The 26,182-nt window shown below is 47.8% G+C and overlaps 1 protein-coding gene across 1 annotated transcript in view; it reads right to left on the reverse strand.

Moving 5' to 3' along the window:
• Positions 1–18,521, reverse strand: part of cu (NADP/NADPH phosphatase nocturnin) — a 52,685-nt gene extending 34,164 nt beyond the window's left edge. Inside the window, exon 1 of the mRNA XM_084586502.1 lies at positions 18,211–18,521. Coding sequence (XP_084442628.1) covers positions 18,211–18,506 — 296 coding nt within the window. The 5' untranslated portion in view covers positions 18,507–18,521. The remainder of the gene's footprint in view (positions 1–18,210) is intronic.
• Between the last annotated feature and the right edge of the window lie 7,661 nt (positions 18,522–26,182).

Here is a 26,182-nt window from a genome sequence, read left to right on the forward strand (position 1 = left end):
TAAAAGGCGGCTGACCCCTTCGCTACGTAGTCAGCCGATGTTCCCGCCTTCACGTAGTCTCACCTTTGGTATAACCGCGTCCTGCAGATGAACGAGGCCAAGCTGCTCCAGAAAAATTCGGCCAGTGCCTCGGCCCACGTCTGCGCCATTGGCCGGAGCTCGGCTGGAGACGCCGAACAGAGGAACTTGTGCAGCACTCCCCGTGAGCGTGCATGCCGGCGAGCTGCCGCACGTGTACACGCCGTTGCCGCGTTTCTTGAGACCACAGCGGCGGCGGCGCGGGCGGCTCAGAGGTCGAAGGGCTCATCAATCTGCCGGCGTTTCCTTGAAGCGTGCGGCGGAAAAATCTCGGCGAGCGGCGCTGTTCAGACGACGCTTCTCTTCGGGAAAAACAAAGCGCATGGCGGACGGGGTACTCTGTCCCCCTCTCGCAGATATACTGAAACCCAATAGAGAAAGTGAGCCAGAGATTGTCGAGCAGCGTCTCTCCTTGCGCAACCAAATGCATCTGGTTTGCTGGGACCATAACATGCCACGCCAGCAGCTTGCGCTCTATACCAGACGCTCTGCTGTGGCTCCTTACCTCGGCTTCCATAATGATCTGTCGTCCTTTGCACCAGTCTTGCATTTATTTGTTAAAGCGGTAGCGTTAAGGTCCCCGTGCCGCAGTAAAGCCGGTGTCGGCGTTGGGGTTGTAACGCCATGACCAGAAAAAAGTAAAGAAACAATGAAAGTTTTACGGAAAATCGCGTTGCCGAACACAGATCCTTGCCCCGCCGGGGTGGCGCATTGGTAAGACGCCCGACTACTGTGCCGGAGCTCCCGGGATCGAACCCGACCTCGGCGGCTGCGTTTCGATGGAGGCGAAACGAAGTGGCGTCCGTGTGCTGTGCGATGTCAGCGCACGTTAAAGATCCCCAGGTGGTCGAAATTACTTCGTAGCCCTCCACTACGGCTCCCCTTTCTCTCTTTCCACTTTCACTCCCACCTTCCTCCCTTCCCTTACGGCGCGGTTCAGGTGTCCACAGAGCAAGTGTGACAGATGCTGCGCCTTTCCCTTCCTGTGAACCAACTAACTAACCAACGAACACGGATCCTTCGCAGTGCAAGGTGAGCACGTAACCTCTCCGCCACAGAACCTTTTTTTATTTATTGTCAGTTTTTGACAAATTCAACAGCGCATTCAGGAAAGCATTCGCAAGCCCCCTACCGGAAGCAGCCGGTCCAATCCAAGGGAGGACGACCATCGTCATAACGAACCCCGAAGGCAATTTAATCAACTGCGCACCAGTCCGTACGTCCAACCCCACTCACACAGAGGAGGCAGCCATTGCACAAGTGTTAGCTACCGATCCAAACGCTATTGTACTCACAGACTCCCAAAATTCGTCCAGGCATATTACCAGAGCACAAATCCACCAGTCATGTCTGACACTATCAGCAAAACACTCTCCAAATCAGGCCTCAATCATATGGTTTCGCCCCGTTAGGGCGCTCGACTACTTTGCTCAAGGACGCGGGATCGAATCCCGGCCTCGGCGGCCGCTCTTCGCTGGAGGCGAAAAGCTAGGCGCCCGTGTGCTGTGCGATGTGAGTGCACGTTGAAAAACCCCAGGTGTTCGAAATTTCCGGAGTCCTCCACTACGGCGTCTCTCATAGCCTGAGTCGCTTTGGGACGTTAAACCCCAAAACAAAACCACGCGAAACACACGGGAGGGAATGACACCGCCCACCGGCACACCCGAGCTCTCTTACATCGGGAACGAGGAAAAAGAGCATATTACACCGCCCATAATCACCATTGCTGAACACCTGCAGGCCTACAGACAGGCCAGACAGACATATTCCACACCTCACAGAACTTTAGACAAGGGGGAAGAATACACCCTCCGCCGGCTACAAACAGACTTTCTCGTTACAACATTTAAACTCTACCAATGGTACGCCTCACTTTACACACCAGAGTGCCCATACTGTGGAGAAAAAGCGACCGCTTTTCACATGGTGTGGGCATGCCAATTAAATCCCTTTATTGATAAACTTCCTAATTTTAATTTGGAGCAGTGGGAGGTCATTCTGCACAGCGAGCCTCCCAACCAACGTTCTCAGTCTATATCTAAGAACGTTGACCCCGGCCAACAGCGAGGACTGGTGCGCAGGCCCCACGCAGGCCCCATGACTGGCTATGACGTCATCAGACGATGACGATGACGTCAACGGTTGGGCGTCATAATGACGTCACAATTATGACGCCATGACTGGTGGTGACGTCACCAGGCGAAGTTGACCCCACCGGGCGCTGGATCCAGGTGTCCGCGCGAAGGCTTTCATTTGGCGCTTCCGCGAACGCTGCCCCACACAGCATACAGAAGCAGACGCAGTATATTAAGCATAATAATAATAATAATAATTGGTTCACAGGAAGGGAAAGGCGCAGTATCTGTCACACTTGTGTCTGTGGACATCTGAACCGCGCCGTAAGGGAAGGGAGGAAGGTGGGAGTTAAAGTGGAAATGAGAGAAAGGAGGAGCCGTAGTGGAGGGAGTAATTTCGACCACCTGGGGATCTTTAGCATGCGCTGACATCGCACAGCACACGGGCGCCACTTCGTTTCGCCTCCATCGAAACGCAGCCGCCGAGGTCGGGTTCGAACCCGGGAATTCCGGACAGTAGTCGGGCGTCTTACCACCCCGGCGGGGCGTATATTAGACCTCAGCGCTGTTTTCAATTGGTTTTCAGGAAAGAAAAGGCAACGTTGCGTAGCAACGTTCAGAAAATGTTGCAGGGAGGCGATGGACGCAGTATCTGTCACGAACTTTAGCCAGTGGTGTCCCACTGCGCACGACAAGCGTTCGTGCGGCGTCTTTTATTCGGCGCTTTCTCGAACGCCGCCCCACACAGCATGCCGACGCAGTACAAAAGACATCAGCGGTGTTTCATATTGGTTTACAGAGTAGGCGCAGTATCTGTCACATTTCGCCGCGGACACCTTAACCAAGCCGTAAGGAAAAGGTGGAAGGTGGGAGTGAAAAAAGAGAAAAAGTCGAACGTAAGCGTAGCCATGCAGATGTAGCTGTCCCGTAACTGCAGACTTAACCACAAACTAAACCACAGCTATATTTTTCGTTTTGCTTCTTCCTACAGACGCAAATACAATAGCATCACATCAGCTTAACATACGCCCCGCCGGGGTGGTGCAGTGGTAAGACGCCCGACTACTGTGCCGGAGTACCCGGGTTCGAACCCGATCTCGGCGGCTGCGTCTCGTTGGAGGCGAAACGAAGAGATGTCAGTGTGCTGTGCGATGTCAGCGCACGTTAAAGATCCCCAGGTGGTCCAAATTACTCCGTAGCCGTCCACTGATTGATTGATTTATAGGCGTAGCCCTCAACTACGGCTCCTATTTCAACAGGAGGGAGAGGTGGAGGGGTTCCGCTATCAGCGGATCACGGCGCGTGCATCCCGTTCTCACTCGCCTCACTCGCTAACGGCGTCAGCGGCATCAGTCAGTCGCTGTTCGTCGTGCAACGTTCCTATGGGCCCGCGCGCTGCTTCCCGCAACCTTACGATAACTCAATTGCTCTCTTTATTCCTCCGACCGCAAAGCTTCTTTCATGACAGCCAAGCACTGTTAGTGGAGTGTTTCTTGAAGGAATACGTGTGAAAAAAAAAATAAAAAAAAAGTTGTCTGTAATTGTACATACGTGTCTTGCTCGAAATCTTTGCCTCAATCTATCGAAAAGGTGAAACAGGTGATGAGCTGCGCTCAAATTTCGCATTAGGAAGTAACGTAATCGTGGGTTATTTTTTTTTTTTCATCTCTTCTTTCTCTCTTCTGTCCGCACGAGGCAGCGGAGGTGGCTCAGCTACAGAGCTAGCAGCAGGCCCGTGCATTTTCTGTTCCTTCTTCCTACAGCCACAACAGCAGCAGCAGTGGTTGTTAGGCAACGCTGCAAGGAGCGGTGTGACCACGGCGCGGCCACCGCCACATCGAAAATGCGGCTTGGCGGTTAATGCAGCTCTTGCTATAAAAAGGACCGACGTAATTTGATTGTCCTTTTCATGGCGGGGAGGGGGATGTGACATGATTTCTGTGACAATGTCGCGCACAGGCATGCAGCTATTTTATCCCCATGTAACGCGAGAAATCAGACCTAACGAGATCTCATAGACGAATATGCTTTTGGTTCTACGTCTTGAAACATGACGCTGGTTACAAAATTGTATCACCTGAGCTCGCGTTTGTTGTGAAAGGTCTTGGTAGTCTCATATAATCTTCTGCTATGAAAGCACACAATGAAAAGTGGATCGCAACATTGCGCAAGTAATGTGTGCGATGCCTTACAATCAACTAGCGCGAAACGTACCTTGCCTACCGACTACTGCAAAACAGCTCGTACGTGGAAAGTCCATCCCGCCGCTCATAGTCTGGGCTCCGGCCCATTCTGGGCTAGGAGAAAACGAGGAAGCAGATGCCGCCGCCCGCGCTTTCTAACCGGGCAACCTCGTCTCCTTCCTCCTCAGAATTCACACCAGCCTACACTTTCAGAGAAATTACCTCTACCCGTGTAAAGGGTTAACAAGAGCGGAGGAACGCGTGTTTCTTCGCCTCCTTACGAATACCATGATGTGCCCGGCGTCACTTAAACACTTTGACAGTGCCTTCTCCGGTGAGTGCCCGCACTGCGGGGAAATGTCCTCGCATCTTTTCCACATGGTGTGGGCGTGCCCCTCCAACCCTGACTTTGCACCTAACCAAAACACCACCAGGGAGGACTGGGAGGCGACCCTAATCGCCTGCTCCGACCTGAAAGCCCAAAAGGCCTTGCTCAAACGAGCAATGGCGGCAGCGGAAGCCACTGGGGTCCCGTACTAGGGACTCCACCTAGTATTTGTAAGGGGAAGGGCACTAAGCCTGACTTCAGAGCAACCTTCATGTAACTTTATATTTTATTAAACGTTTTCACCACTACATAAACGCGTATCCATCGCGGTACTTACAAATAGAATAATCCGCATTGAATAAATAGCTTGAAGCCCATTTTATATGCGTCGTCCTCCGTTCGACGAGTGCGGCTCATAAACAGTCTGCTTTCGTTGGAGGTTTTCAACCCTGAGGTGCCTCAGAAGTCCGCCAGCTCTCAGCAACATTGCTGTTAATCCTCACAACACAGAAACGGCGGATATCGGCAGGTCAAGACAGAGCAACGCGTGTGAAGGTCAGAAGCCATAGTTTGCGTTATTAATGCTCACGCTACCTCACACGTATAAACAACGCCACGTAAGCTATTGAAGAGCAGTATATACATAGCCTCAAGGACACCGTAGTCGGGAGTGACCACTCGCGGACCCCTAAAGCAGACATATTTACTGAGCGTACAGGGAACACGATACCATCGCTGCTTTGAATACCAAAATGACGAGAATTAGGCCTGGTTGGTTATTCATAGTGGGTCACCGCGCTAACACCTAGAACAACAATAAACACTACACAGTAGCTGTGTTGTGTTTATTGCCGTTCTAGGTGCTAGCGCGGTGAACCGCTTTGAATGCTGTAACACACTGCCCCCTTTGCTTCTTCAAGCAGGCCTTGGCCTGAAAATAACGAGACTCTTTCGCATACCTTAACAATGAGGCCTGTTTTGTTCTCTTTTCATATTATATTTACTAACTGAACTGGTGATATTTTTAAAATTTTTGATACCTAAGAGTCTCCTGTCCTATACTCCACCAAGTGATCCATAGATACCCACAGACCCATATAGGCCTCAGATAGAAAACACAACGCATTTTCACGCAAACACGGATACGTGTTGTGGACGTATATATTTTATTTATTTATTTTCATACGCTGTGATTGGAAAGCTGTGAAAATGTTACGCGCAATTTGTCAGATACTTGGTGGGAAAGCTCGAGTTTCTAATCTTGTCTCCCCCGTGAACTCTTAGTCCCTCCTTTTGAACTGCGCTTGCTGTCCTGCCTGTACTGTTATATATATCGACGAATGGCTGACCCTTATTTCATTGGCAGAGGAACTCAGAGACAGCCTGTCGCATGACACTATAGCCGGATGTATTTCACGAACAGGCAGCAAATGCCAGCCGTCACGGTGATAAGGCGCGCGGTTACTGACCCGAAGTTCCCAGATTCGAACTTGACGGCGGCGGCGGCCGCGTTTTGATGGAGCTACGCGGAACGCAAATGCGTCTGTGCGATGCCAGTGCACGGTAAAGATTCCCTGGTGGACAAATTACTCCGCAGCCCTCCACTACGGCACCTCTACCTTCTCTTTCACTCGTGCAGAGTCCGACAGAGTCAGTAGCAGGCCCATGCATTTTCTTTTCTTCCTACAGTCTCAACAACAACAGTTCCTCCCTCTTTATGCGGCGCGGTTCATGTGCAGACCAATGAAGTGTGGCAGCTGAAACTGCGTTGTTTTTTTCCCCCTATAAATCATCTGAAAATTGAATTTTGATTTTAAATTGTTCCAAAATCCAAAGACGCCGATCGGTTACCACGACTTCGTGGACAGACCCCTTCCATGTAGCTCTGCATAGCAGATGAAAGGAGAGTTGATATGCCATGAGCGGATAAACTACGGTGTCATGAAGACCGGCCGATATCTTTGGATTAACGGCCTCCTTCGACGTGCGTCTGCCGTTTCATTCTTTAGTTACAACCGATTACATCTGCAGCCTCTGCTCGCAACACTCCTCTGGCCACGCGCGGACAGCCTTCGAGGCAGCTAACAACCGAAGAGGTCAATTTTCTTGGCCCGTGACCTCCCCCTTTTTCATGGTGCGGGAACCCGTTTAGTACAATGAAACATGGATGCGCATGCGCTCTATCTATGCTTGATTTTCTTTTCATCTCGACATCCTTATATTTCTCTTCATACAGGGCAGGGTAACTGTAGAGTCACCAATCTCGATAGAATACCGCAGCAGGCGAAATGCGGGTTCCCGTCTCCGTGCGAACCATGTGTTGTCATGGTCACGTTTTGAGAGCCCCCACCGCGAAGGGCTGGGCATACAGTTCAGTTCAGTTCAGTCGTTCAGTCGTGTCCGACTCTTCGTGACCCTATTAACCATATCACGCCACGCTTTCCGGTCTCTCACTGTCTTCCTAACATCGCATAACTTCATCTGCAGCGCCTCGAGGATGCCATCTAACCATCGCGTTCGCTGCCTACCCCTTCTCCGGCGACCCTCAATCTTTCCCAACATACAGCTGGGCATACAGAATCGGATAAATATATTCGTCCCGGTTGAACGGTGCTTGTTTCTAGGATAAACAGCGACAGTGCGAGAACAATTTTATGGCTGCATTTGCCTTCTTTCTGAACCCTTGCCTGTCGAGGGTGCGCGTTCCACGGAGGCACGAGTGGTAAACGGCACCTCGGGGCCGCGCGAGCGAACCCAGGATTACATACCGCGTTTTGTTAACGTAAACACCGTGCTTTCCAGGTGACCGTTCCTTTTCACCTTTTGAAGCGAAAGCTTCACTGCGCCAGCTTTTAGAGCCGTCAGCGTCACGGAGGTTTTCACCTTCAAGTGACCGTCACAGGTACTGCGCTTTCGTTTTTTATAAACCAATTCACTGTGGAGGTGAAAGCTTCCCTACGTTAGGTATAGCAGGTCTTCGTGTCAGATTAAATTTGCCCTTCATGTGACCTTGACCTAATTAAGAGTGGGAGTCAACTATCACGTGGTGTTTACCCAAATGTATACTCCGCCTACCTTTGACCAAAACCTAATTTGAACCGAGAGGCAGCCCTGGGTTTTGTGCGATGTCCGCGCACGTTAAAGGCTTAGAGGTGGCCAAATTACTCCGCAGCCTTTCTTTTTCTCCGCTTACACTCCATATTCATTCTCCCAAGTCTGACAGATAAAGCGCCTTTCCTTTCTTATAACCAATATACAATATACAAGAAAAATATGAAAACATGGTCTTGACTGGTTGGCTGTAGGTGTCCACAATTCCGTGGCGTTCACTCAAAGTATGTTCCTTACTTTCCCCAAAACATAACATAAAACATACAAATTATAAAAAATACCGCGGCTTGAGCAGCGGATGTTAAAGAGGCTATCACTTCAAAACCCACAACATTCGCTGTATCACTAGATTCAAGCCGTGCTTAAACCCTTCTATAGTACAGGTAGGCAACTTGGTACGGCGGCACTTGCGACAAGATAGAGTCAATGGAAAATGTTCAGAGTAGCGCAAAGGTGCCCGCGGGCGCCATTTCCCTTCCAGACCACCGGGCCGCTGTCTGAACGGCGAGTGACCGCATCCGTAGGTTTGGAACATGTTTTTAAGCTCAGCAAAACGGGAAGGCTCTGGCACGTTTACTCAGACAGTGCCTGATTGTGCGGTCGCTAACTTTAATACCGTAGTCAGCAATCGAGGGAAAAAAATAAGTGTGTGGGTGGATCGGCGAAAACTGCGGTCACCTGCTATTGGAAATCCCTTTGAATCGACTTGTTTTCTACGCGCAGTGCTGGGGTGTTACAACATTATAAAACGACGGAGTGGGAAATAGCATGGTCAGCGAAGGTCGCAGGAACGTGTAGTTAAGTCCTGAAGAATGCAGTCCGTCGGCGCCGGACATGGTAAAACACGGAGCGAGGTGCGGATCGATGAATCGCTTTGTATAAGCAACACAAAGGGAAGTTCGCCGAGACAGCGTAAACAAAATAACATTCAACGTAGTATCGCCAAGAACGGCTTAATCTGTTGGAGCATATTGTTTTGCGCGAACGTTTTCTTTTGTTTTTTTGCGGCGCCGTCATTAGGCGAACGAAAACTAAAGCACTGGCCTCGCCCATTTTCAGCGTGAAAAAAATAACGGCTTTCTATATCATCGCTATCACCGCGCGGTTGTGAATATTGTACTTTCATTGTTTCATGGTATCGCCTGATGTTTCATCGCCGTACACCTTGTGCCGCCAATTTGCCAGAACCTCGCTCATTAACTGCCGTCAAAAATTGAAATGGCATCAACATCGTACATTGTTGGTTAACACACATTGTCCAGAAGTCGCCAGCGGCGAACACACAACAAATATTGTTGGTTGGTTTAGTTTATGGGTTTAGCATCCCGAAGTGACTTAGACTATGAAACACCGTTGTGGAGAGCTCCGAAAATTTCCACCCCCTGGGTTTCTTTAACGTGCCACTATAAATAAATAGCTAATAAATCTGTGCATAAAGCTTTATGTACGTTTACATTAACAATAAAAATAAAAAAACGAAGAGGTGCGCGCGGTCATCGATCCGCCCACGAACACGCGCCCATACGCTTTCATGCACGAGTAGAGTGTGTGATATCGCACAACTGAATATCTGCTGCCAGCTCGTTAGATATTTACCTTACTACGAGGGTAGCTTTTGCAAAATTCCTAAAGTAAAATGGATGCTGCACATTCCTGTGCTGGAAGGTAAACACATGCATATATACTGCGTTGGAAGGTAAACACATGTTGCGATCAGGCGCACCATGTTCACGTTGAGTATTTCCTACGCTTCTTTCGCGGCTAAATGAAAACAATTTGAAGCCAATGAAACAGCGTATCTAGCATAAGAAGGCGTTCCTTGAGGCAGGAATTTTTGCCCGTTGGTGCTGTGAAGCCACACTGATCACCAATGCAAATCACTTTTTCATTCAGGAACAGAGAACACCCCTTTTCTAACGCAGGCCTGGTGCCGCACCCAAAAGCCCAACATAATCTCTCACGTGTACACTGCGAGAAACAATCGAAAAAAGAGGAACTCCAGTACAAGATACGTATTCCGCGCGCGCGCTTGGAAGGGATATGGCGCCGTGAGGTCACGTGACGCGCATCAGCCAGTAGGCGAGCAGGCGGCGCGCGGAAAACGAATGCGGTACTCTGAAATTTTCCAGGGACTCTACGACAAGACAACGGCAGGCCATCGCAGCAGACCGAGCAGTGTTCTGGGATTCTAATCGTTAGTACAGTTTTCGCCCTTAGTGTCACACTCGGAGGCAGAAAAAGTGCAGTGCTTGGTTTCACCATCTTAGCTCGTAAGAGTTTAACTTCTCCATTTCGCCAACTGCGAACCACGCCCACCGAACGGCCCGTATGCAACCAGTGAGCTTGTGATCAACAGTATAACGCACTGAAACAACGCCCCGGTGAGTTAAGTGCCTTTCTGACCGGGCATATATGCTTAGTCTCTGAAGTAAAGTTTCGGTTTTCAGACCACTTTAAAAGTATTTGCGTCACAGTAGTAGACACGATACTGTGCGCAACTCGTTTCTCCTTATCCACTCTATCACTGCATGCACACAGTTTTTATGAAGGACCGCACTGTCGTCGTCTCTCAACCACGTGCACCCATTATATATTGCCTCAACAGCACTTATGTAAGTGAGCCGTCGATTATTCGCTCCAAGGCAAGCCTGGCCGCCACACGTGCAGCTGCCGGGCCCGACCGGCACGCGCCGGAGATCTTGTGAGGCTCGCTTCACGCTGAAGAGCAGCCATCGAACCGGATAAATTACGCAATGTGGGCCAAGAACAAAAGCTACCGGGCAAGATAAGCCGGAAATGATTTCCTATCTGCCTGCTTTCATTTTGTGTATATTTTATTTTGTTACCTTCCGCCTGGCCTTCCGGCGCGCCCACTGAACCAGAAACGAAGCGGTGCCCGCGCAGGAAGGCCATATAGTGTACACGCTGCTCCCCGCTCTTGCCTGCCTTGCCTGCAGCGACGAGTGCACCTATGCAGGCGAGGAAGTGGTCTTGAAGCGCGAAGTGTCCGGTGGATCATGAACCCCTGTTTTGCAGCGACGCGCCCGACCGGAACTGTGATTATGTTGCACGGGTTCGTTATGTAGGCTATTCAGGTGTTTACAAGTATGACCCATCTTCTGTAATTGCGTTTGATACCCCTCTCCTGGTTTCTCCTCCCGGAACGAACACGCGTGAGGCCCCTTCCGCTAGCCTACTGGGGCGGGTTTTTTGCCTCTCTCAATGCGGTGCCTTTTGTTTGCTGGCATATGTGATGTACGATTCGAGAGAAAAAAAAAAAAAAAGATATTATAAATGCAGTGCGCTATACAGTAGTGTTTTGACTGACATCGGCCTGCTGAGCTTGTTCCCTGGGCACTAATTAACACGCGAGTGGGATTGGCGTTAGGTGTTCCATTACATCCACACAGCATTGATGTTATAAAACTATCGTACCAGCATTAAGCGCTTCGACGCCCTTTTCACATGACATGAGCGTAGTTCATTGTCGATACCTTTCGCCACAAGAATGTCTGCGTGCAAGGATATTCAAGATTCGGGTACTGGTGACAGAGTTATTTTACTTTATTATTAGTTATTAGTTGTTTTACTCCTTGAAGGGTATCACAGAAACTAAACGTAATGCAACTTCCACAAGAGGATGGGAGCGTCCTCCTGCATCAGCGGAGCTCGCTGATGCAGGAGGTTGAAAAGAGGAAGGAGGGAGAGGGGGAGTAAATCTTTTTTATAACCATGACCATGCAATGAAGATCTTCTTGAGCTTGAAGACCTCAGAACATGCGCGACAAACAAAATGGTATGCAAGAGAACCGAAATGCAGCAGTAGAGCGCGAAAATAAGGATATATTTGGAGATTATTAATATCAATATTATTATTAATATTACATTAATATTAATATTAATATAATAAGTACCAACTCGCCCAACAAAGTATATTTGGAGAGTCGTGCAAAAGATGAACCGGAAAGGGCGCAGTGAGCATTTCTATTTGAAAACAAAGGAAACCAAAGGACTGCAAAGAAGGCGCGAATAACGCATTTAAATGTAGAACACACAGAAGGACGCTCAAGCTTCGCCTTAAGTAGACACGATACGCCTTTAAAGGGACAGAACACTGGCCAAAATATGTCATGAGATTATGGTGGAGATGAAAAGATCTTGGCTCATATAGTACAAATCGAGGACTACACCGAGTCGGAAAAAACTACAGAACTGTGTCAAAAATATGACAAAATATCCTGTAGTTCTGTCGTAACCATCAAATGTTTATGTAGTTCTGTAGTACTTTTCTGTAGTTCTGTAGTTTTTCTGTAGTATATTTCTGTTGTCTGTAGTTCTGTTGCACTTTTCTGTTGTAACTACAAAAATGTCTGATGTTACTACAGAATGTTCTGTTGTCACTACAGGTTTCCCGTCAAAAACCGCACAGAAATTCTGTCGTATCATCAGAAAATTATCTGTAGTTTTTTCCGACTGGGCAATATCAAAGGAAAGAGGCTTTACAATTTTAATTTGTCATTGAAAATCGCATAAAAACAACCGAGGCGCTAACAGAGAAACACTAGTACTTTCAGTGTAGCCCACCACGTGACTACATGTTAGCAAAATATCGCTGATTTTCGTAACTGCACATTGTTCTCTTTTCTTCTAGGAGTGCTTGCCATAATTTATTATATTTTGCGCTCTCCAGTGCATCCTTAAATAAAAACCACCCCTGCTTTCGCACCGCGAGAGGTATGCTTTCAGGTTTCGCTACTAGATGGCGCCACAGTGTTTGCAATTTCGTGAATAAAGCAATGAGAGTGCCCACTAAACCTTTCGTCGACGAGGGCGTGCGTTATTGTTCCGTAACAGCATTGAGTGTGAAGCTTAAAATGACTTTACGAAAAAAATGTCTGATTACTGTCTGGCGAGTGAAAGTTATATTTGTTTTCGGTGCGTCTTTTTTGTCGACCACCAGTGGTCATCGTGGTCGCTGCTCTTGGTTTCCAGCATCGGACTACATAAAAACGGGCGCACGCATTGATCGAAAAATTCCCAGTAAAAATTTTCTACAGCGTTTCTAACAAAATCGTTACGGAATCGAACATTTTAGACATCAATCTTTCCACTGTGGCGAAAAAAAAATCGAGACCTAAATTTCAGTGTTCTGTCTCTTGAAGATCGCCTTTTCATTCCGCGAATTTCCCTTTTTTTTAAGGCTTTCGGGGAAAGGAAGGCGCAGTATATGTAATCAATTTGGCTTCGTTTATGTCGTTCAACGTTCCACAGCAACTCAGCTATGAGAGACGCCGTAGTGGAGGGCTCCGGAAATTTCAACCACCTGGAATTCTTTAACGAGCACATGTCGCACGTGCACTAATATCGGTAAAGACTATGTCAAGATTGATAACAAAGAACAATGTCTTTAAAAGAATACGCGGGTTCGAATTCAAAATCCTGATCTAGGGGGTCGGAAGCTCGGAAAGCGCGCAGGCGGCGGCGTCGGCTGCCTCATTCGCCTCGAGACCCATATGAGCAGGAGCCCATACTATTTTCCGGTGAGCGGGGTACCCGGCATAGCTGCAATTTTGATGTAGTTAGTAAACTAAGTATGGAGCCCAGCCTTGCTCGACGTTCCGACAGGCCCCTCGCGAGTCGGAGATAGCGAGTAAGGCCTATCTAAGACGGAAGAGTGGCTTATACTCCGTCTCTATACCAACACTCTGCTGTGCCCGGAAACACTAAAACATTTTATACCTTCCTTGTCCGCACTGTGCGGAAAAGTCTTCGGACATCTACCACATGGTGTGGGCTTGCCCATCCAACCCAGCTATTCCTCCTCACCCCAACTACAGTCGGGACGACTGGGAAGCGACCCTGCTCGGCTACTATGACCCGTCGAGCGCGCCCGGGCAGCGGCCGACGCCACTGGGGTCCCGTACTAGGGACCCCACCTAGTATTTGTAAGGGCAGGATCTTCAAAGATCCAGCTCATGCGTACCTCCACCCCTTTTGAGTCATTAAACGTTTTCACCACCAACGCCACCACCACCACCCACAAATCTGGCAAGTACTCGCAGAGTATCACAATCAACTTACCAGCATCGCTAAAGAGGAAAATATATAACAGTTGCATCTTACGTACTCAAGTATATGGGGCTGAAAGGTGGAGACTAAAGAAAAAGGTTCTATTCAGGTTGAGGATAACACAAATCAATTGAACGGAAAATAGTAGGTGCAGCGTTAACGATAGGAAGCGTGCAGAGCTAATAATAGAAATAACTCGAGTCAATGGCATTCTAGTGGAAATCAAGAAGAAGAAATGGGTATGGGCAGGGCATGTAGTGCGAAGAGAGAATAACAGGTGATCGCTAAGGATAACAAATTGGACTCCAATGGAAGGAAATCGATGCAGGAGCGGCAGAAAGTTAGTGGGCAGATGAGCTCAACATGTTCGAAGGGGTCCAGTGGAGGCAAGTAGTACAGGTCGGGTTAATTAGAGGTATATGGGAGAGGCCTTCGCCCTACAGTGGTACACTCCGGCTGCTGCTGCTGCTGATGATGATTATGATACCGCACAACACACGGGATCCTTACTTTTTGCCTCCATCGAAAAGCGGCCGCCGTATACATATATATTAGCCGGAATTCGATTCCACATCCTTGGGCCAGCAGTCGAGCGTTCTAACTACTGCAAATCAGAGGCAGGGTATACAGTCGGTTCGGATACCTAAATAGAAAGTGAAATGGACACCGCTCTGAATGCTGCACAAAGAACAGTGCATCGAATTCCGGCCTCGGTGGCCGTTTTTCGGTGAAGGCGAAGAGCTAGGCGCCCGTGTACTGTGCGTTGCAGTGCACGTTAAAAAACCCCAGGTGGCCGAAATATCCGGAGCGCTCCACTACGGTGTGCCCCATAGCCTGAATCGCTTCGGCCTGTTAAGCTCTATAAACCAAACCAAACCAAATTTTGATACGAAACCATGTACATATTTTCGCGCCCCAAACACAACGCCGGCTTTTCTGCGACACTAAGCACTCACGCTATCCCGTTAAACATTCGATGCTTTGAATTAACATAACAGAGAACGGACGTGAAAAATCGCGGGCTTAACTATCGGCGTTCGAGATTACGACACCAGGCGTTGGGTGACGATCATTCCCGCAGAATGAAAGACGCATTATCCTTTTATTACACCCGGCCAGTGAAGCGCCGCTCCTTTCTCAATGCGAATAGTGGACTCACTTCACCGAGTGTTTTTGTTCCCCTGGCTGCAGGTACCTCGCGTAGTTTCGTCAGTGCGTAACTGCACAAGCAAGGCTGCGTACTGTACGTAATCCCAGGTGAAACGTTTTATGCAACGTAAGGTAAAATGTGTAGTGTGCTCTATCGCAGCTAAGCATGCCTTAAGAGGGTCTAGAAATCGAATTGATGCCCCGCCGGGGTGGTGCAGTGGTAAGACGCCCGACTACTGTGCCGGAGTTCCCGGGTTCGAACCCGACCGCGGAGTGGCGTCCGTGTGCTGTGCGACGTCAGCGCACGTTAAAGATCCCCAGGTGGTCGAAATTACTCCGTAGCCCTCCACTACGGCTCCTCTTTCTCTCTTTCCACTTCCTCCCTTCCCTTACGGCGCGGGTCGGGTGTCCACAGAGCAAGAGTGACAGTTACTGCGCCTTTCCCTTCCTGTGAACCAATTTAACTTAACAACTTTGGGAGGTTGATGTTAGGTGCATTGTAAACATTTGGTACAACGGCCGCACCGGCTCCTATTGCCGACAGGTGGGGAGGGAAGGGGGGGGGGGGTGCAGAGCGAATTTATTCACAGGAAAGGAAAGGCTCAGTATCATTCGCACTCTTAACCGTGTCGTAAGGGAAGCCTAGAAAAGAGGGAGTGAAAATAGAATGGAGTGCCACGAAATTTGCAACATTTTGTCGTTCTTTAAAGAATATTGCCCCGCTCTAACAGTTCATATGTAAGGCCATTCCAGAGTCAAGTCATTATTAGGAGGCACTAGCTGAAATATGCAGTGGGAGCAAATGATGTCAAACGAGATCCTCTAACAACTATTTAGTACCATAAATTGCGTACAGATCAATAGAACAGGCTATGTGTGTCGGAAATTGCGCTTGCCTCTCCATCGAGTATGTCTGTATATATAGCCTTGAAATATTGCTTGCTTGCCTTATTCGTGTGTGCCACGAGCAGTGTAAGCGCGTTGCGCAAATATGGAACATCACGGCGATCCACCGTGACGGCCCCACTAGCGAAGCCCTGACCTTTGGGCCCGCCTTATTTAGGGGACAGAAAGGCTCAGCATTTACAACTAAATTCATTGTTTGCAAGCAGCTGAATGGTGGAGAAGAACGGCGGTTTGTGTTCCTTCAGCATTATGAAAGAGCGCTGCGACGAAGACGAGAACAAGAAAGGATATATCGACGGCGCTGATGTCGAAAAGGCATAATACAAATGATGCCACAATAATGGCTACGCGTGCGAGCATATTCCATCATTCTATAATCCATCAATAAATATTGCTTTTCCTGCCGGCCTTACTCGGTTTGTACCCTCCGTGCATAACGGTGGAAAGCATCGCACCTGAGAGACACACGTACCGAAGTGACGGCCTTTTCCGGCTCCAGCTGTTGTCATCCTGATGAATTCGAAGTGAGCTCCTCAAAGGTTAGAGCAAAAGATTGCTTCTCTTCGCGTTTACAGTGAGTGTATATCTTCGAACATAGATGCCCTGTGGAGGACATGGTGCCTTGCTGGCAGACCCACCAAGAAAAAGGACTTAGGATGACTCGAGGTTCTTCAAAGAAACTGCGGCTAACCACCTTAGATCCCTCTGGTGACTACCAAATCGACCGTTTAGCACCACGGGATTAAACGGTCCTCAAGCCACTCTGCTGCACAGCCTTCGCGAGGGGATGCGTAACAGTATTCCGCCATGCATGGATGTGCACCATGCGGTGTACGTGGGGGTCTGCATTATTAAATTGTGTGGTGTGCAGATTGTAATATCGAGAGAGTGCCCTGCTTACATGCCTTAAGGCGGCAGCACGCTACATGTTAGCGCATCGTTTAGACGCGTGGCTTGAAGAAGGCTCCACGGCGGCTGTAAAGTTTTTCGAGGAACTCATTTATAGCCGGAATGGCGACAGCAGCAGTCATTGTGCTCTTTGTGTACGTGGCAGCACAGCTATTTTAGGTCAGAGTTTGGTGCTGCAAATAATTTTCGAGTACTGTGCACCTCGGTAGGGAAACCGCTGCAGAATTACTGCAAGATGGACTCCACCGTTAGCTAAAAGCAACTCAACTCCACTCTCGCTGACTTTGTCGCTCTGACGAAAAGCGAAAAGAGAGAGAAGCAGACAAGCGCAGGATAAAGTATCGATCCTTTAGGGAAACACGGTCGGAAATATCAAGGGCAACTGAAAAAAACCAACGCTACACGCAAGTACATGCGCTCAAGCATATGCCATTTATCAAAGTACACCAAGGCGCACAACCGTCGGAGGAACTCCATCTCTCCCCGATTTCTTTTTTTTTTCATAATCACTGTATATTATTCTTTCCCAGTCAGTAAAACTACACAATGCAAGAAATTGGCCTAGCTGTAGAACCTCTGCGGGGTCTTGTGCCTGGAGATTACAAAGCAGGATGAGACTGCAGGTCAACGTCGAAAAAGCAAGCCTTGGAACAAGCTGATGAACGGTAATAAACAGATCTAGGTACGTATAAGGAAGAGGACACACGAACGCCTCATCTGCCGAAATCTTTCTACATCACGGCCTGTTATTTCCCTTGGGTGACAGTAAGGTCAGACTTAAGACAAATGATTGGCCTGCGCGTGATCACATTCACCAATCACTGCGACGATGAAGCCAATATTCCTTATAGCGAAACCTTAGTAGGCACGTAGTCACCTTTTTTTCAATACTACAGTGTCTCAATGAAAAGTGTTCCTTATCTTAGATCTGCAGATATCATCGGAGGCTGTCCTTTGTCTCAAAACAAAAAATGGGTTCTCTGTCCGCCGCGAAGGCATTCGTTTTCTTTTAGCCACGTTGTGAAGACAAATGACTTACGTCAGCTCGATCTTTCTGTAGCCCACGCCTCTGTCCGCCCGGGTTTGCTTGGTACCGGCGCCGAAGCAAACGCGATGCGAGGCTATCATTGTCATCATGTTGCCAGACTTCAAGACCAAAAAAACACACGTATTTCAGTATCCTGCGTTCAACAAAAAGGTGCAGTGTTCTAAAAAAACACGAGCAAATCGGAACCACGAGATACAACCTCACACATGCAGGGCCATCAAGGCCGAACCCTGAACTTGCAGTGAGTAGTGTAGCTGAAGAGGAGCAACGCCGGGAGGAAGCTCGGTGCCTCGCGGAAGTGCAGCGACTCGCAAGTCTTTCGCCAACACGCTTCCTACGCGCAAAAGCGCTCACCTGACAAGGTACAGCAGCAGAGACTTGGAGGGCGACAGGGAGCCCGCAGCCAAGTCGATGCGTCCAACACTCTCGCAGCGAGGCATGGTCGACCAGCAGCTGCCGGCGGGATCGATGGCTTCAGTGGCGGCGACGCGGGCCGGAACTGCTTCTTCCGCGCCGGCTCCCGAAGCGGCTGTGCTGCAGAGCGTCGCCCGTGCGCCGCCCGCAGAGCAGCCTCCTTTCCCGGCCAAACCCGCCGCCGGCGTCAGCAGGCCGGTCTCGCCACCACCCGCCCCGCTGTAGCAGCCGAGCATCCTCGCACGAATCTCCACACTGTGTGTACGGCACGACGAACGGGACCAGCTCAAAAGCGCTGCCGAGATTACTGCTCGAGGCGCTTTGGCGCACTCATTCAACACTATACTCGTACACGCCCTAATGCGTTGGCCAATTCTGTGGCACCCAGCTCATATCTGTACCCGACCGACGTTCGGAAAGGCACGTGGAGACGTAGCGTACGTTACGTACGTGAGATGACTTTAATCTGGCGACAACAGTTGACCACGCCCTGCGGGATAAACCCGCGTGTGACCATTCATCGATTCAGCGCCGGATCATCCTCGCCAGCAGCCTAAATTACCGAACAACGGTGTAGCAGCTTAGCCCATGCAGGTATTGCCTCACTTAATAAAAATCGCAGATTGTTACCCAGAAGCTCGTTTACATGGTCGCTACGAAGTTCGTATACGGCAAATCACTTGCACTATAGATCAATATTATTCCCTTAACGCAGTCCGTTAAGCAGCCTGTCACTCCTCTGAGGACCATTGCGTGCGAAATGTGACATACACACAAAAAAGAAATCCCAGAAGCAGCTATCGGGAAAGAAGCGAATTAGCGAGTTGAAATTAATCGTTTAACAAGGGGAACAGTGCTCACCGTTCCTTCAGCCAAAGCGCACAGTGGTATTGTAAATGAGACTCTCCTGCCGTCCGCAGCCACTAGCATAGACGGGTGGACTGTTCGAGTGGTCACCGACTCGAGTAACGACCCATATTCGATGCCGTTCAGCAGCGATTGCTGCGTTCTGCATTTCGCTCCGCTCTGCTCCATTTAGTCATGCTAGGATTAACAGGATCTGGGGCACGATCTTTCTACCGGACGTCAGGCTCCAGATGCTGTCTAGAGCGTTATCGTTAGCTGATGGGAACCCAGAAGAGGTCAGCTGGGCTGTGTTGGAGGGAAATTTGGAGTTCGAGACGTCAACGTGGATATCTGGCGCTGGTGTATCTAGGCAGTATTTAGGGGTACGGGTGGAGGAAAGTATCGGCTCGCGTGGAAGAATTGGGAAAAGGAGATGTCTGATTTCTTCAGATCAGACTTCTATAATTTGAGCGGAAAGAGGGCGAAGTGGGAGGATCTCTTCTCTAGTGAAGTGCAACTCATTCGAATCATTCATGGGGCATGCTAATCTCCATGGACTAGCATTTCCACCGCGATGCTCCTGGTCGATGAATCCTCATTTTGTATTTATTTGTGCCTAAAATTGTTTCTCTTGCCCAACTCAGTACTGTCATTCTTGTATCTATCCACTCTTGCGTGGGTCCGAGCAGGTTTTATAGTGTTTGTAAAAAAAAAAAAAATGTCTGTCTAATGCTAAGCTGTCCCAGAATGTACCCACGCATCGGTTTCCAGCTGAAGCTAGGCAAGTGAGCAAGCACGAGTGCGCACGCTGACAGCAGCTGGGTATCCCCACTCACAGCCCTGCCCACATGCGCCGCAGCATGTTTTACGCCTTCAACAGGATGTGAACTGCGTAGATAAAGATCTCTCCCACGGAATACTACACCGTATAGGAGCGCAGCCAGCATAAGAATGGCGGGGAAAAACTCCTCTGTCGCAGGGTGCGAACTGAGCATGCACGAGTGAGCAGGATTCCCGAAATTTTTGTTCCTGGCCTTTTTGCCTCTGTACAGCACCTTTGCGACAGTTCGGGCATCGCTTGAGGTTCGAGAAGCCGCGAGTCGCTTTTCATCTGATTTACATTATCAAGTGTTCGACCTTTGTTCTAATCACAGCATCTGAAGCGAACGAGGCCTTGTCTATGATATCAATGAACGAAGAGGTCCCGGTTTAAACGCGTCAGCTTTTGTAAAATCCCTTACGATGTACATATCACACCTGCGTCCACATGTTCCTTATCTCTGTGTTGCTAAGGGCTGTTCATTGGAGCGTCGATTTACAGTACGATTAAGACTAACGACCCAAATCGGCGAGTAGTTAGGGAGAAACTAGTCAAGAAAAAGAGAAAAGTGACGCTTACGCATAGAGTAAAAGTATAAGAAGCGTCTAATACGTACGCTCCTTAAGATCGGAGGAGAAAGGCGGATGATGAAATATGAATCGAGTGCTCCGTTATGTTAAAAAAATCAGACACGCAAGCCATGAGCATATATAAAAAAAAGCGCAGAACTCTCAGGCATCCATCTCATTTAGCAGTCCTGTCATGCGGAAATGCGATTTTCTAGGGCTGCCGACGTAATATGCAACGCAACTGGGTGGCAGTGTCTGGCCAGTTCAGTATACGCTCTTGGGCAAGAAAGATTGATATTGCTGTCAAACACTGAGATCGCTCATGCAAACTGGAAGATGCATTGCGACATGCCACCAAGCGCTCTGAATTTGCGTGGGACATCAAGTGATGATCAGTCGTTTATCATCATTGCATCCTTTCGTACGAAGCTGAAACTGTTGCCTAAAAATTATCGAGTCGCGGGTTAGCGAGTACTGAGGTATATTGATCTTTGCTGATGCAGCGGTTGCGCCTGGTGTTACCAATAGGAATGCACGGGCTGGATTCCCTAATATATAGGTATTGTATGTGTAACATATACTTTGTGGAAATGTCACCCGTGGTAATTTCGGCTCCACGTCTTCCACTAACATTGCAAACTATTGTACCGATATCGTATCACCTTCAGCTTAACGTGAGCATTAAATATGATACCACAGCTTTAATCTTTGTATCAACAAATTGTTATCAACAGTTGCTATACTGTACATAGTAGCCAGAGAAACTGCAGCAATAATGATTTGCCCAGCAGTCCATAGCATAAGCATGACTACTTACATAAGCTTCCGATGAAACTTATAAAATGTACAATCATCTGAGGTGCTCTATATTAATTAAATTAGCTCCAACAATACCTACCACGTCTAAATATTGACACCGAGGGCACATAAAATGAATCTAAATTATGCATGTGTGAAATCATCTACTAATCCAGCCCTTGGCTTTTATGACTGGCGCCCGAACAGGGAAACAAAAAAGGATTTTCTGTTTGCACTTATCCGTCAGGCCCATATTTACTCACAGACCGGATAACAGACGCGCGACACTTTAAGCCTGGTCTCATAAGCTTCCAAGAACAGGAGGAGTGATAAAATGCATTTATAATGTCCGTGGCTTGCAGTGGAACTGCATTAGTGGAAATCTTCTCCACTGGCATGCTTTCCCCAAGGTTTATGAGGAAGTGGCAACTAAAGCTTTACACTATAGAATGACGAGTTTGCAAAACAATGTCCCCCTCCCCTCCTCTGTTTTCCTCCGTCTGCATTGTACTTTATTTTTAATCATAGAAATTATATTGGACCCTTCTTTCTCCGGTAAAGTTCAAATTTTTAGATTTTATCGTTCATATAACAACTTTTACTAAGTAGGGTTACACCCATTTCCTACCCCTAGGATGGCTCATGGAAATGTCTATTTATGAAAACAAAGGGAGTGAAATGACGTCTAGAAGCTAAATGCTACACTAAACAATTTAGCCCTGTTTGCAGCGCTATACATTAAGACGAGTATTTACTTGCGGACGTACGTGGCCAGTCTGAGCACAGTCATTACAACGCTTGCATTACAAGGGTCGCCCTTATAGTCATTGCACTGTTATATAGGTATCAGCAACACTGCTGCCAAGATACTGATCAATATACTAAATCTCAGCGGTGATGTTGAAAAACAGAAGTTTTACAAAAATGGTGGGGACAAAACACATAGGTTTTGCATAAGAAGACAGTGTGGACTACATTGAAAGTCGCGACATCATCTTAGATGGAGTAAACAGGACACATTTCTCATTTTTGTTTCTCTTATCTTTCCATCCGTCTGCCAATGTTCAGGTTGGCTCACCCCAAAGGCACCGCTTCAACTAGCTCTAAAAAATAATACAATGAACACGTAGCGCAGGACTGGCGCCAACTACCAACTGACGTTTGTTGTCCCGAGCTTTTGTTCCCCACATGTCTAGACTTCACGACAATGCTGTGCACTGTGCAGAGGATACTAGTAATATATGGCACGCTGCGTATACAAGCAGGTGGCTTCGAGGCACGCTGCGTATACAAGCAGGTGGCTTCGAAAAATGCCCGAGTTGGTAGTTGGCGCCGGTCTTGCGCTGTGTCCTCATCCATTGCACCAAACCTACGGTTATGAACATGTAGAATGCATTTCGCCCAGAATCAATGTATTTGCAGAGCCGAATAAACAGCGCTGGCAATTATATGCGAACGCAAATTATAATGAACCGTGGGTCACGTCATAAGGCTGATCGAAACAAGATGGAGGGAAGTGCGAATGTATTGTTGACCACGTCACTGATAAGACCTAGTTTTTTGATGAGCTTGCTTGTGCATATTAGAAAACCGCAGGATCCATACAGCTATTACTAGTAAATGTTCCCCTCTATAATTATGTTCCCTCACCGCGAAAAAGACATAAAATAACATGTTAGATCAATATGAAAAAATGAAAAAGAAGAAATAGTTTTGATAAGCGTAGAAAATCCTTCCAAATTTCGCCAAATATTAACCCACAAAGTTTACTGCTTTTAAAGGTAACAAATAGTGCGCCTGTGGTGATGCAAATCACTAATCAGGATCTCTTTGGAACTCCACTTCATGCAAGTACCTACGAAGTTCGACTTTATTTTTCTGTTATAGAAAATACAGGTCATAAAGAAACAAATTAAAACAACGCCTCCCAAATATTTTACCTTCTTTAGGCGAACAATCGAACAAGCCACACCCCAAAAGCAACGATCCTTATCAAAAGCGCTCACTTTCCGGTCAACCATAACAACGTGCGTATTAGCCATAGGATGAAAAGCGTTTTCAATCACTGCGTGCGGCTCCAAAAGTGACGCCATTTATCACAGAAAAAACTTCCATACAGCTGTTGATGGCTGTCGTTGCGTTTTCGTAATCCTAAATCCATCATATATGCTTGCAGGGTCAATGAAAGACCAAACGTTTTAGAAATAGCACTTGCTCAAACTGCATGCGGCTAAAGAACAAAGTGAACGAATAACTGAAACTCACGCAGGTTAAATTGTTGAAGAGACCCCTTGACGAATAATGCAGACAGAGCTCGTGCCTTGGAGCACACGTCACATGACAGCGCTTTACGAACTTAGCTGTGTACAGGGCCTCCGGGGCTTTATATACGGCTGCCTGTCCGCGTCGCGAAGGAGGCAAAATAAATGAGCCGACGGCTCGTATACGAGTGCCCTATAACGCACCCAGCCTGCGGCGACCATGTAAATAGACACGAGATTAAAAGAGTGTTCTCGAAGCCCGGCCTAGCCAGAGGCCCCGCGGTCCGTCTGTGTTTCCATTAACGTATCCACAGTGATGGCTTCAGTACTGAAGGGAGAGGGCCGCACCTAGACTACAAGGCTCCAGATCCACCTTTGGCGAGAGTGCCATGCGTATAACGCCCTGCTGTGATGAGAAGAAAAAAAAAAAAACAGTAAAGGTGAGAAAATGAGCCGACGACAGGCGGGATGAGAGCCCTTGGGCGAAAGTGTCTTGCTTCGCGGCAAGGTTCCTTTCCAAGGTCAGAGTGCGGAGCGCGCTGTCCTGGAAGACATTGAACCAGGGCGCCTACTCAAAACAAGCGACGCCAAGCGAAGGTCAACGCGCTACTCTTCCGAGGCCGGAAGTTTACGGTTTTGAGTCGTAAAGACAAGACGAGGAAGGGCTTGTCGTCCGCTCATTTGGTCATGGATTGTTCGCGGTAGTTGATTTGAATTTTAGTATACGGGTGTTATGAGAAAAATGACGTCGCTAGCCTTGACGATATATACATTCGCTGACGGCGAAAAGATTGAGAGTTAATTCGTAATTCTTATGAGTGTGGTCTGTCGGAGTAGAAAAACAAGCAGTGATTTGAGGAGCCGTCACGGAGCTGCGTGTGCTAAATGCTCGGGTTGAGAGACAAGGCTGAATAACAGAGCGCAGCTGAACCTTTACAGGGCATTGTGGTGGATGCAGCGGTGTGACCACGTGTTCTTCGACCGGTGGCACTCGCTTGCATGCACGATGGGAGAAGTCGGAAGTACTCAAAATCCCCGGTCCTGGAATGCAACACCACAAAACAGCCAAGGCATAACAATTCCTGGGTAAATTGCTTCCAATATTGACTTGACGCAGGTAGAGACTGAAAGTACACGCGTAGCAGGCACAGCAAAATCAACGCCGAACGTAGTGTTTCTTGATGCGCGAATCGACAATTATAAAGTGAAAGTTGAAGAGGGTGTGTCTGACGACAAACTGCACGGTTTTTGTTCTGATGACTGCACAAGCTGGATTGCAAAGGGTAAAAGAGAGCGTCATCCATGTAACTGATTTTGATTAAGCGGAGCACAGAAGTATTGTCGACAAGGTATATTTTTCCTTAGACCAATTTAAAAGGGATGATAGCGTCAATATCATGCTTTTAAAGTTTAAAGATATCGTCTTCCTCTGTGTTAACACCTACATTCGAACAAGACAAAAGAGAAGGAACAAACCTAATCCCGGGATTGCTCAATACATTATACAGTTAAAACGGAGAATTAGTCGCGAAGGACAGAAATTGAAAAATAATTGTTGCTTAACTTCTCATTTATCAATCCTCTTCCGAGAAATGCTCAGAAAAGCAAAAACTAAATATTACGAAGACACGTTAGCTAATTAAGTGAAAAATCCTCCTAATCAATTTTGGCGTCATGTACGTGTCAGAGAGGCGACAACTAGGAGTACGTTTCCTTGTCAATAAGTATATAGCGGGTAATATAGATGAATTCTATAGTATTAATGAGAGGGTTGCTGGCATCGTAATTATATAGGCTTAATAAGCGGTATAAACTGAAGGTTGTAAAGGCCTATGAACCTACATGTAGTTATGATGACCAGGCAGCTGAAAGCTTCTATGAAGATGTAGAATCGGCAATGCGAAAAGTAAAGACGCAGTATACTGTACTAATGGCCGACTTCAATGCCAAGGTAGGGAAAAAACAGGCAGGAGACAAGGCAGTAGGCGACTATGGCATTGGCTCTAGGAATAGCAGGGGAGAGTTACTAGTTGAGTTTGCAGAGCGCAATAATTTACGAATCATGAATACCTTCTTCAGCAAACGGAAGAACCGGAAATGGACATGGAAAAGTCCTAACGGAGAGACTAAAAATGAAATCGACTTCATAATGTGTTCAACCCCCGCCATTATGCAAGATGTAGAGGTAATCGGGAAAGTGCGATGCAGTGACCACAGGATGGTGAGGTCCCGAATTAGCCTAAATCTGAAGAAGGAACGCAACAGATTAGTAAGAAAGAAACCCATCAACGAATTAGCGGTGAGGGGGAGGGCAGAAGAGTTCAGGATCTCGCTACAGGATAGGTATTCAGCTCTAAATGAGGATGGCGACATTACCCTAGAGGCAAGGAACAATAATTTCAGACATATCATTATTGAGTGCGCGGTAGAAGTAGGCGGTAGGATAGTTAGAGAGGATACCGGTAAGCTGTCTAAGGAGACGAAATATTTGATTAAGAAACGCCAGAGTATGAAAGCTTCCAATCCAACAGACCAGATCGAATTGGCCGAGATATCAAAGCTAATCAATAAGCGCAAGGTGGCCGATATAAGGAAGTATAACATGGAGAAAATTGAGC

The sequence above is a fragment of the Amblyomma maculatum genome, unplaced genomic scaffold, assembly GCF_055883805.1.
Source record: "Amblyomma maculatum isolate TAMU_Amacu unplaced genomic scaffold, ASM5588380v1 scaffold_22, whole genome shotgun sequence".
NCBI classification, from domain to species: domain Eukaryota; kingdom Metazoa; phylum Arthropoda; class Arachnida; order Ixodida; family Ixodidae; genus Amblyomma; species Amblyomma maculatum.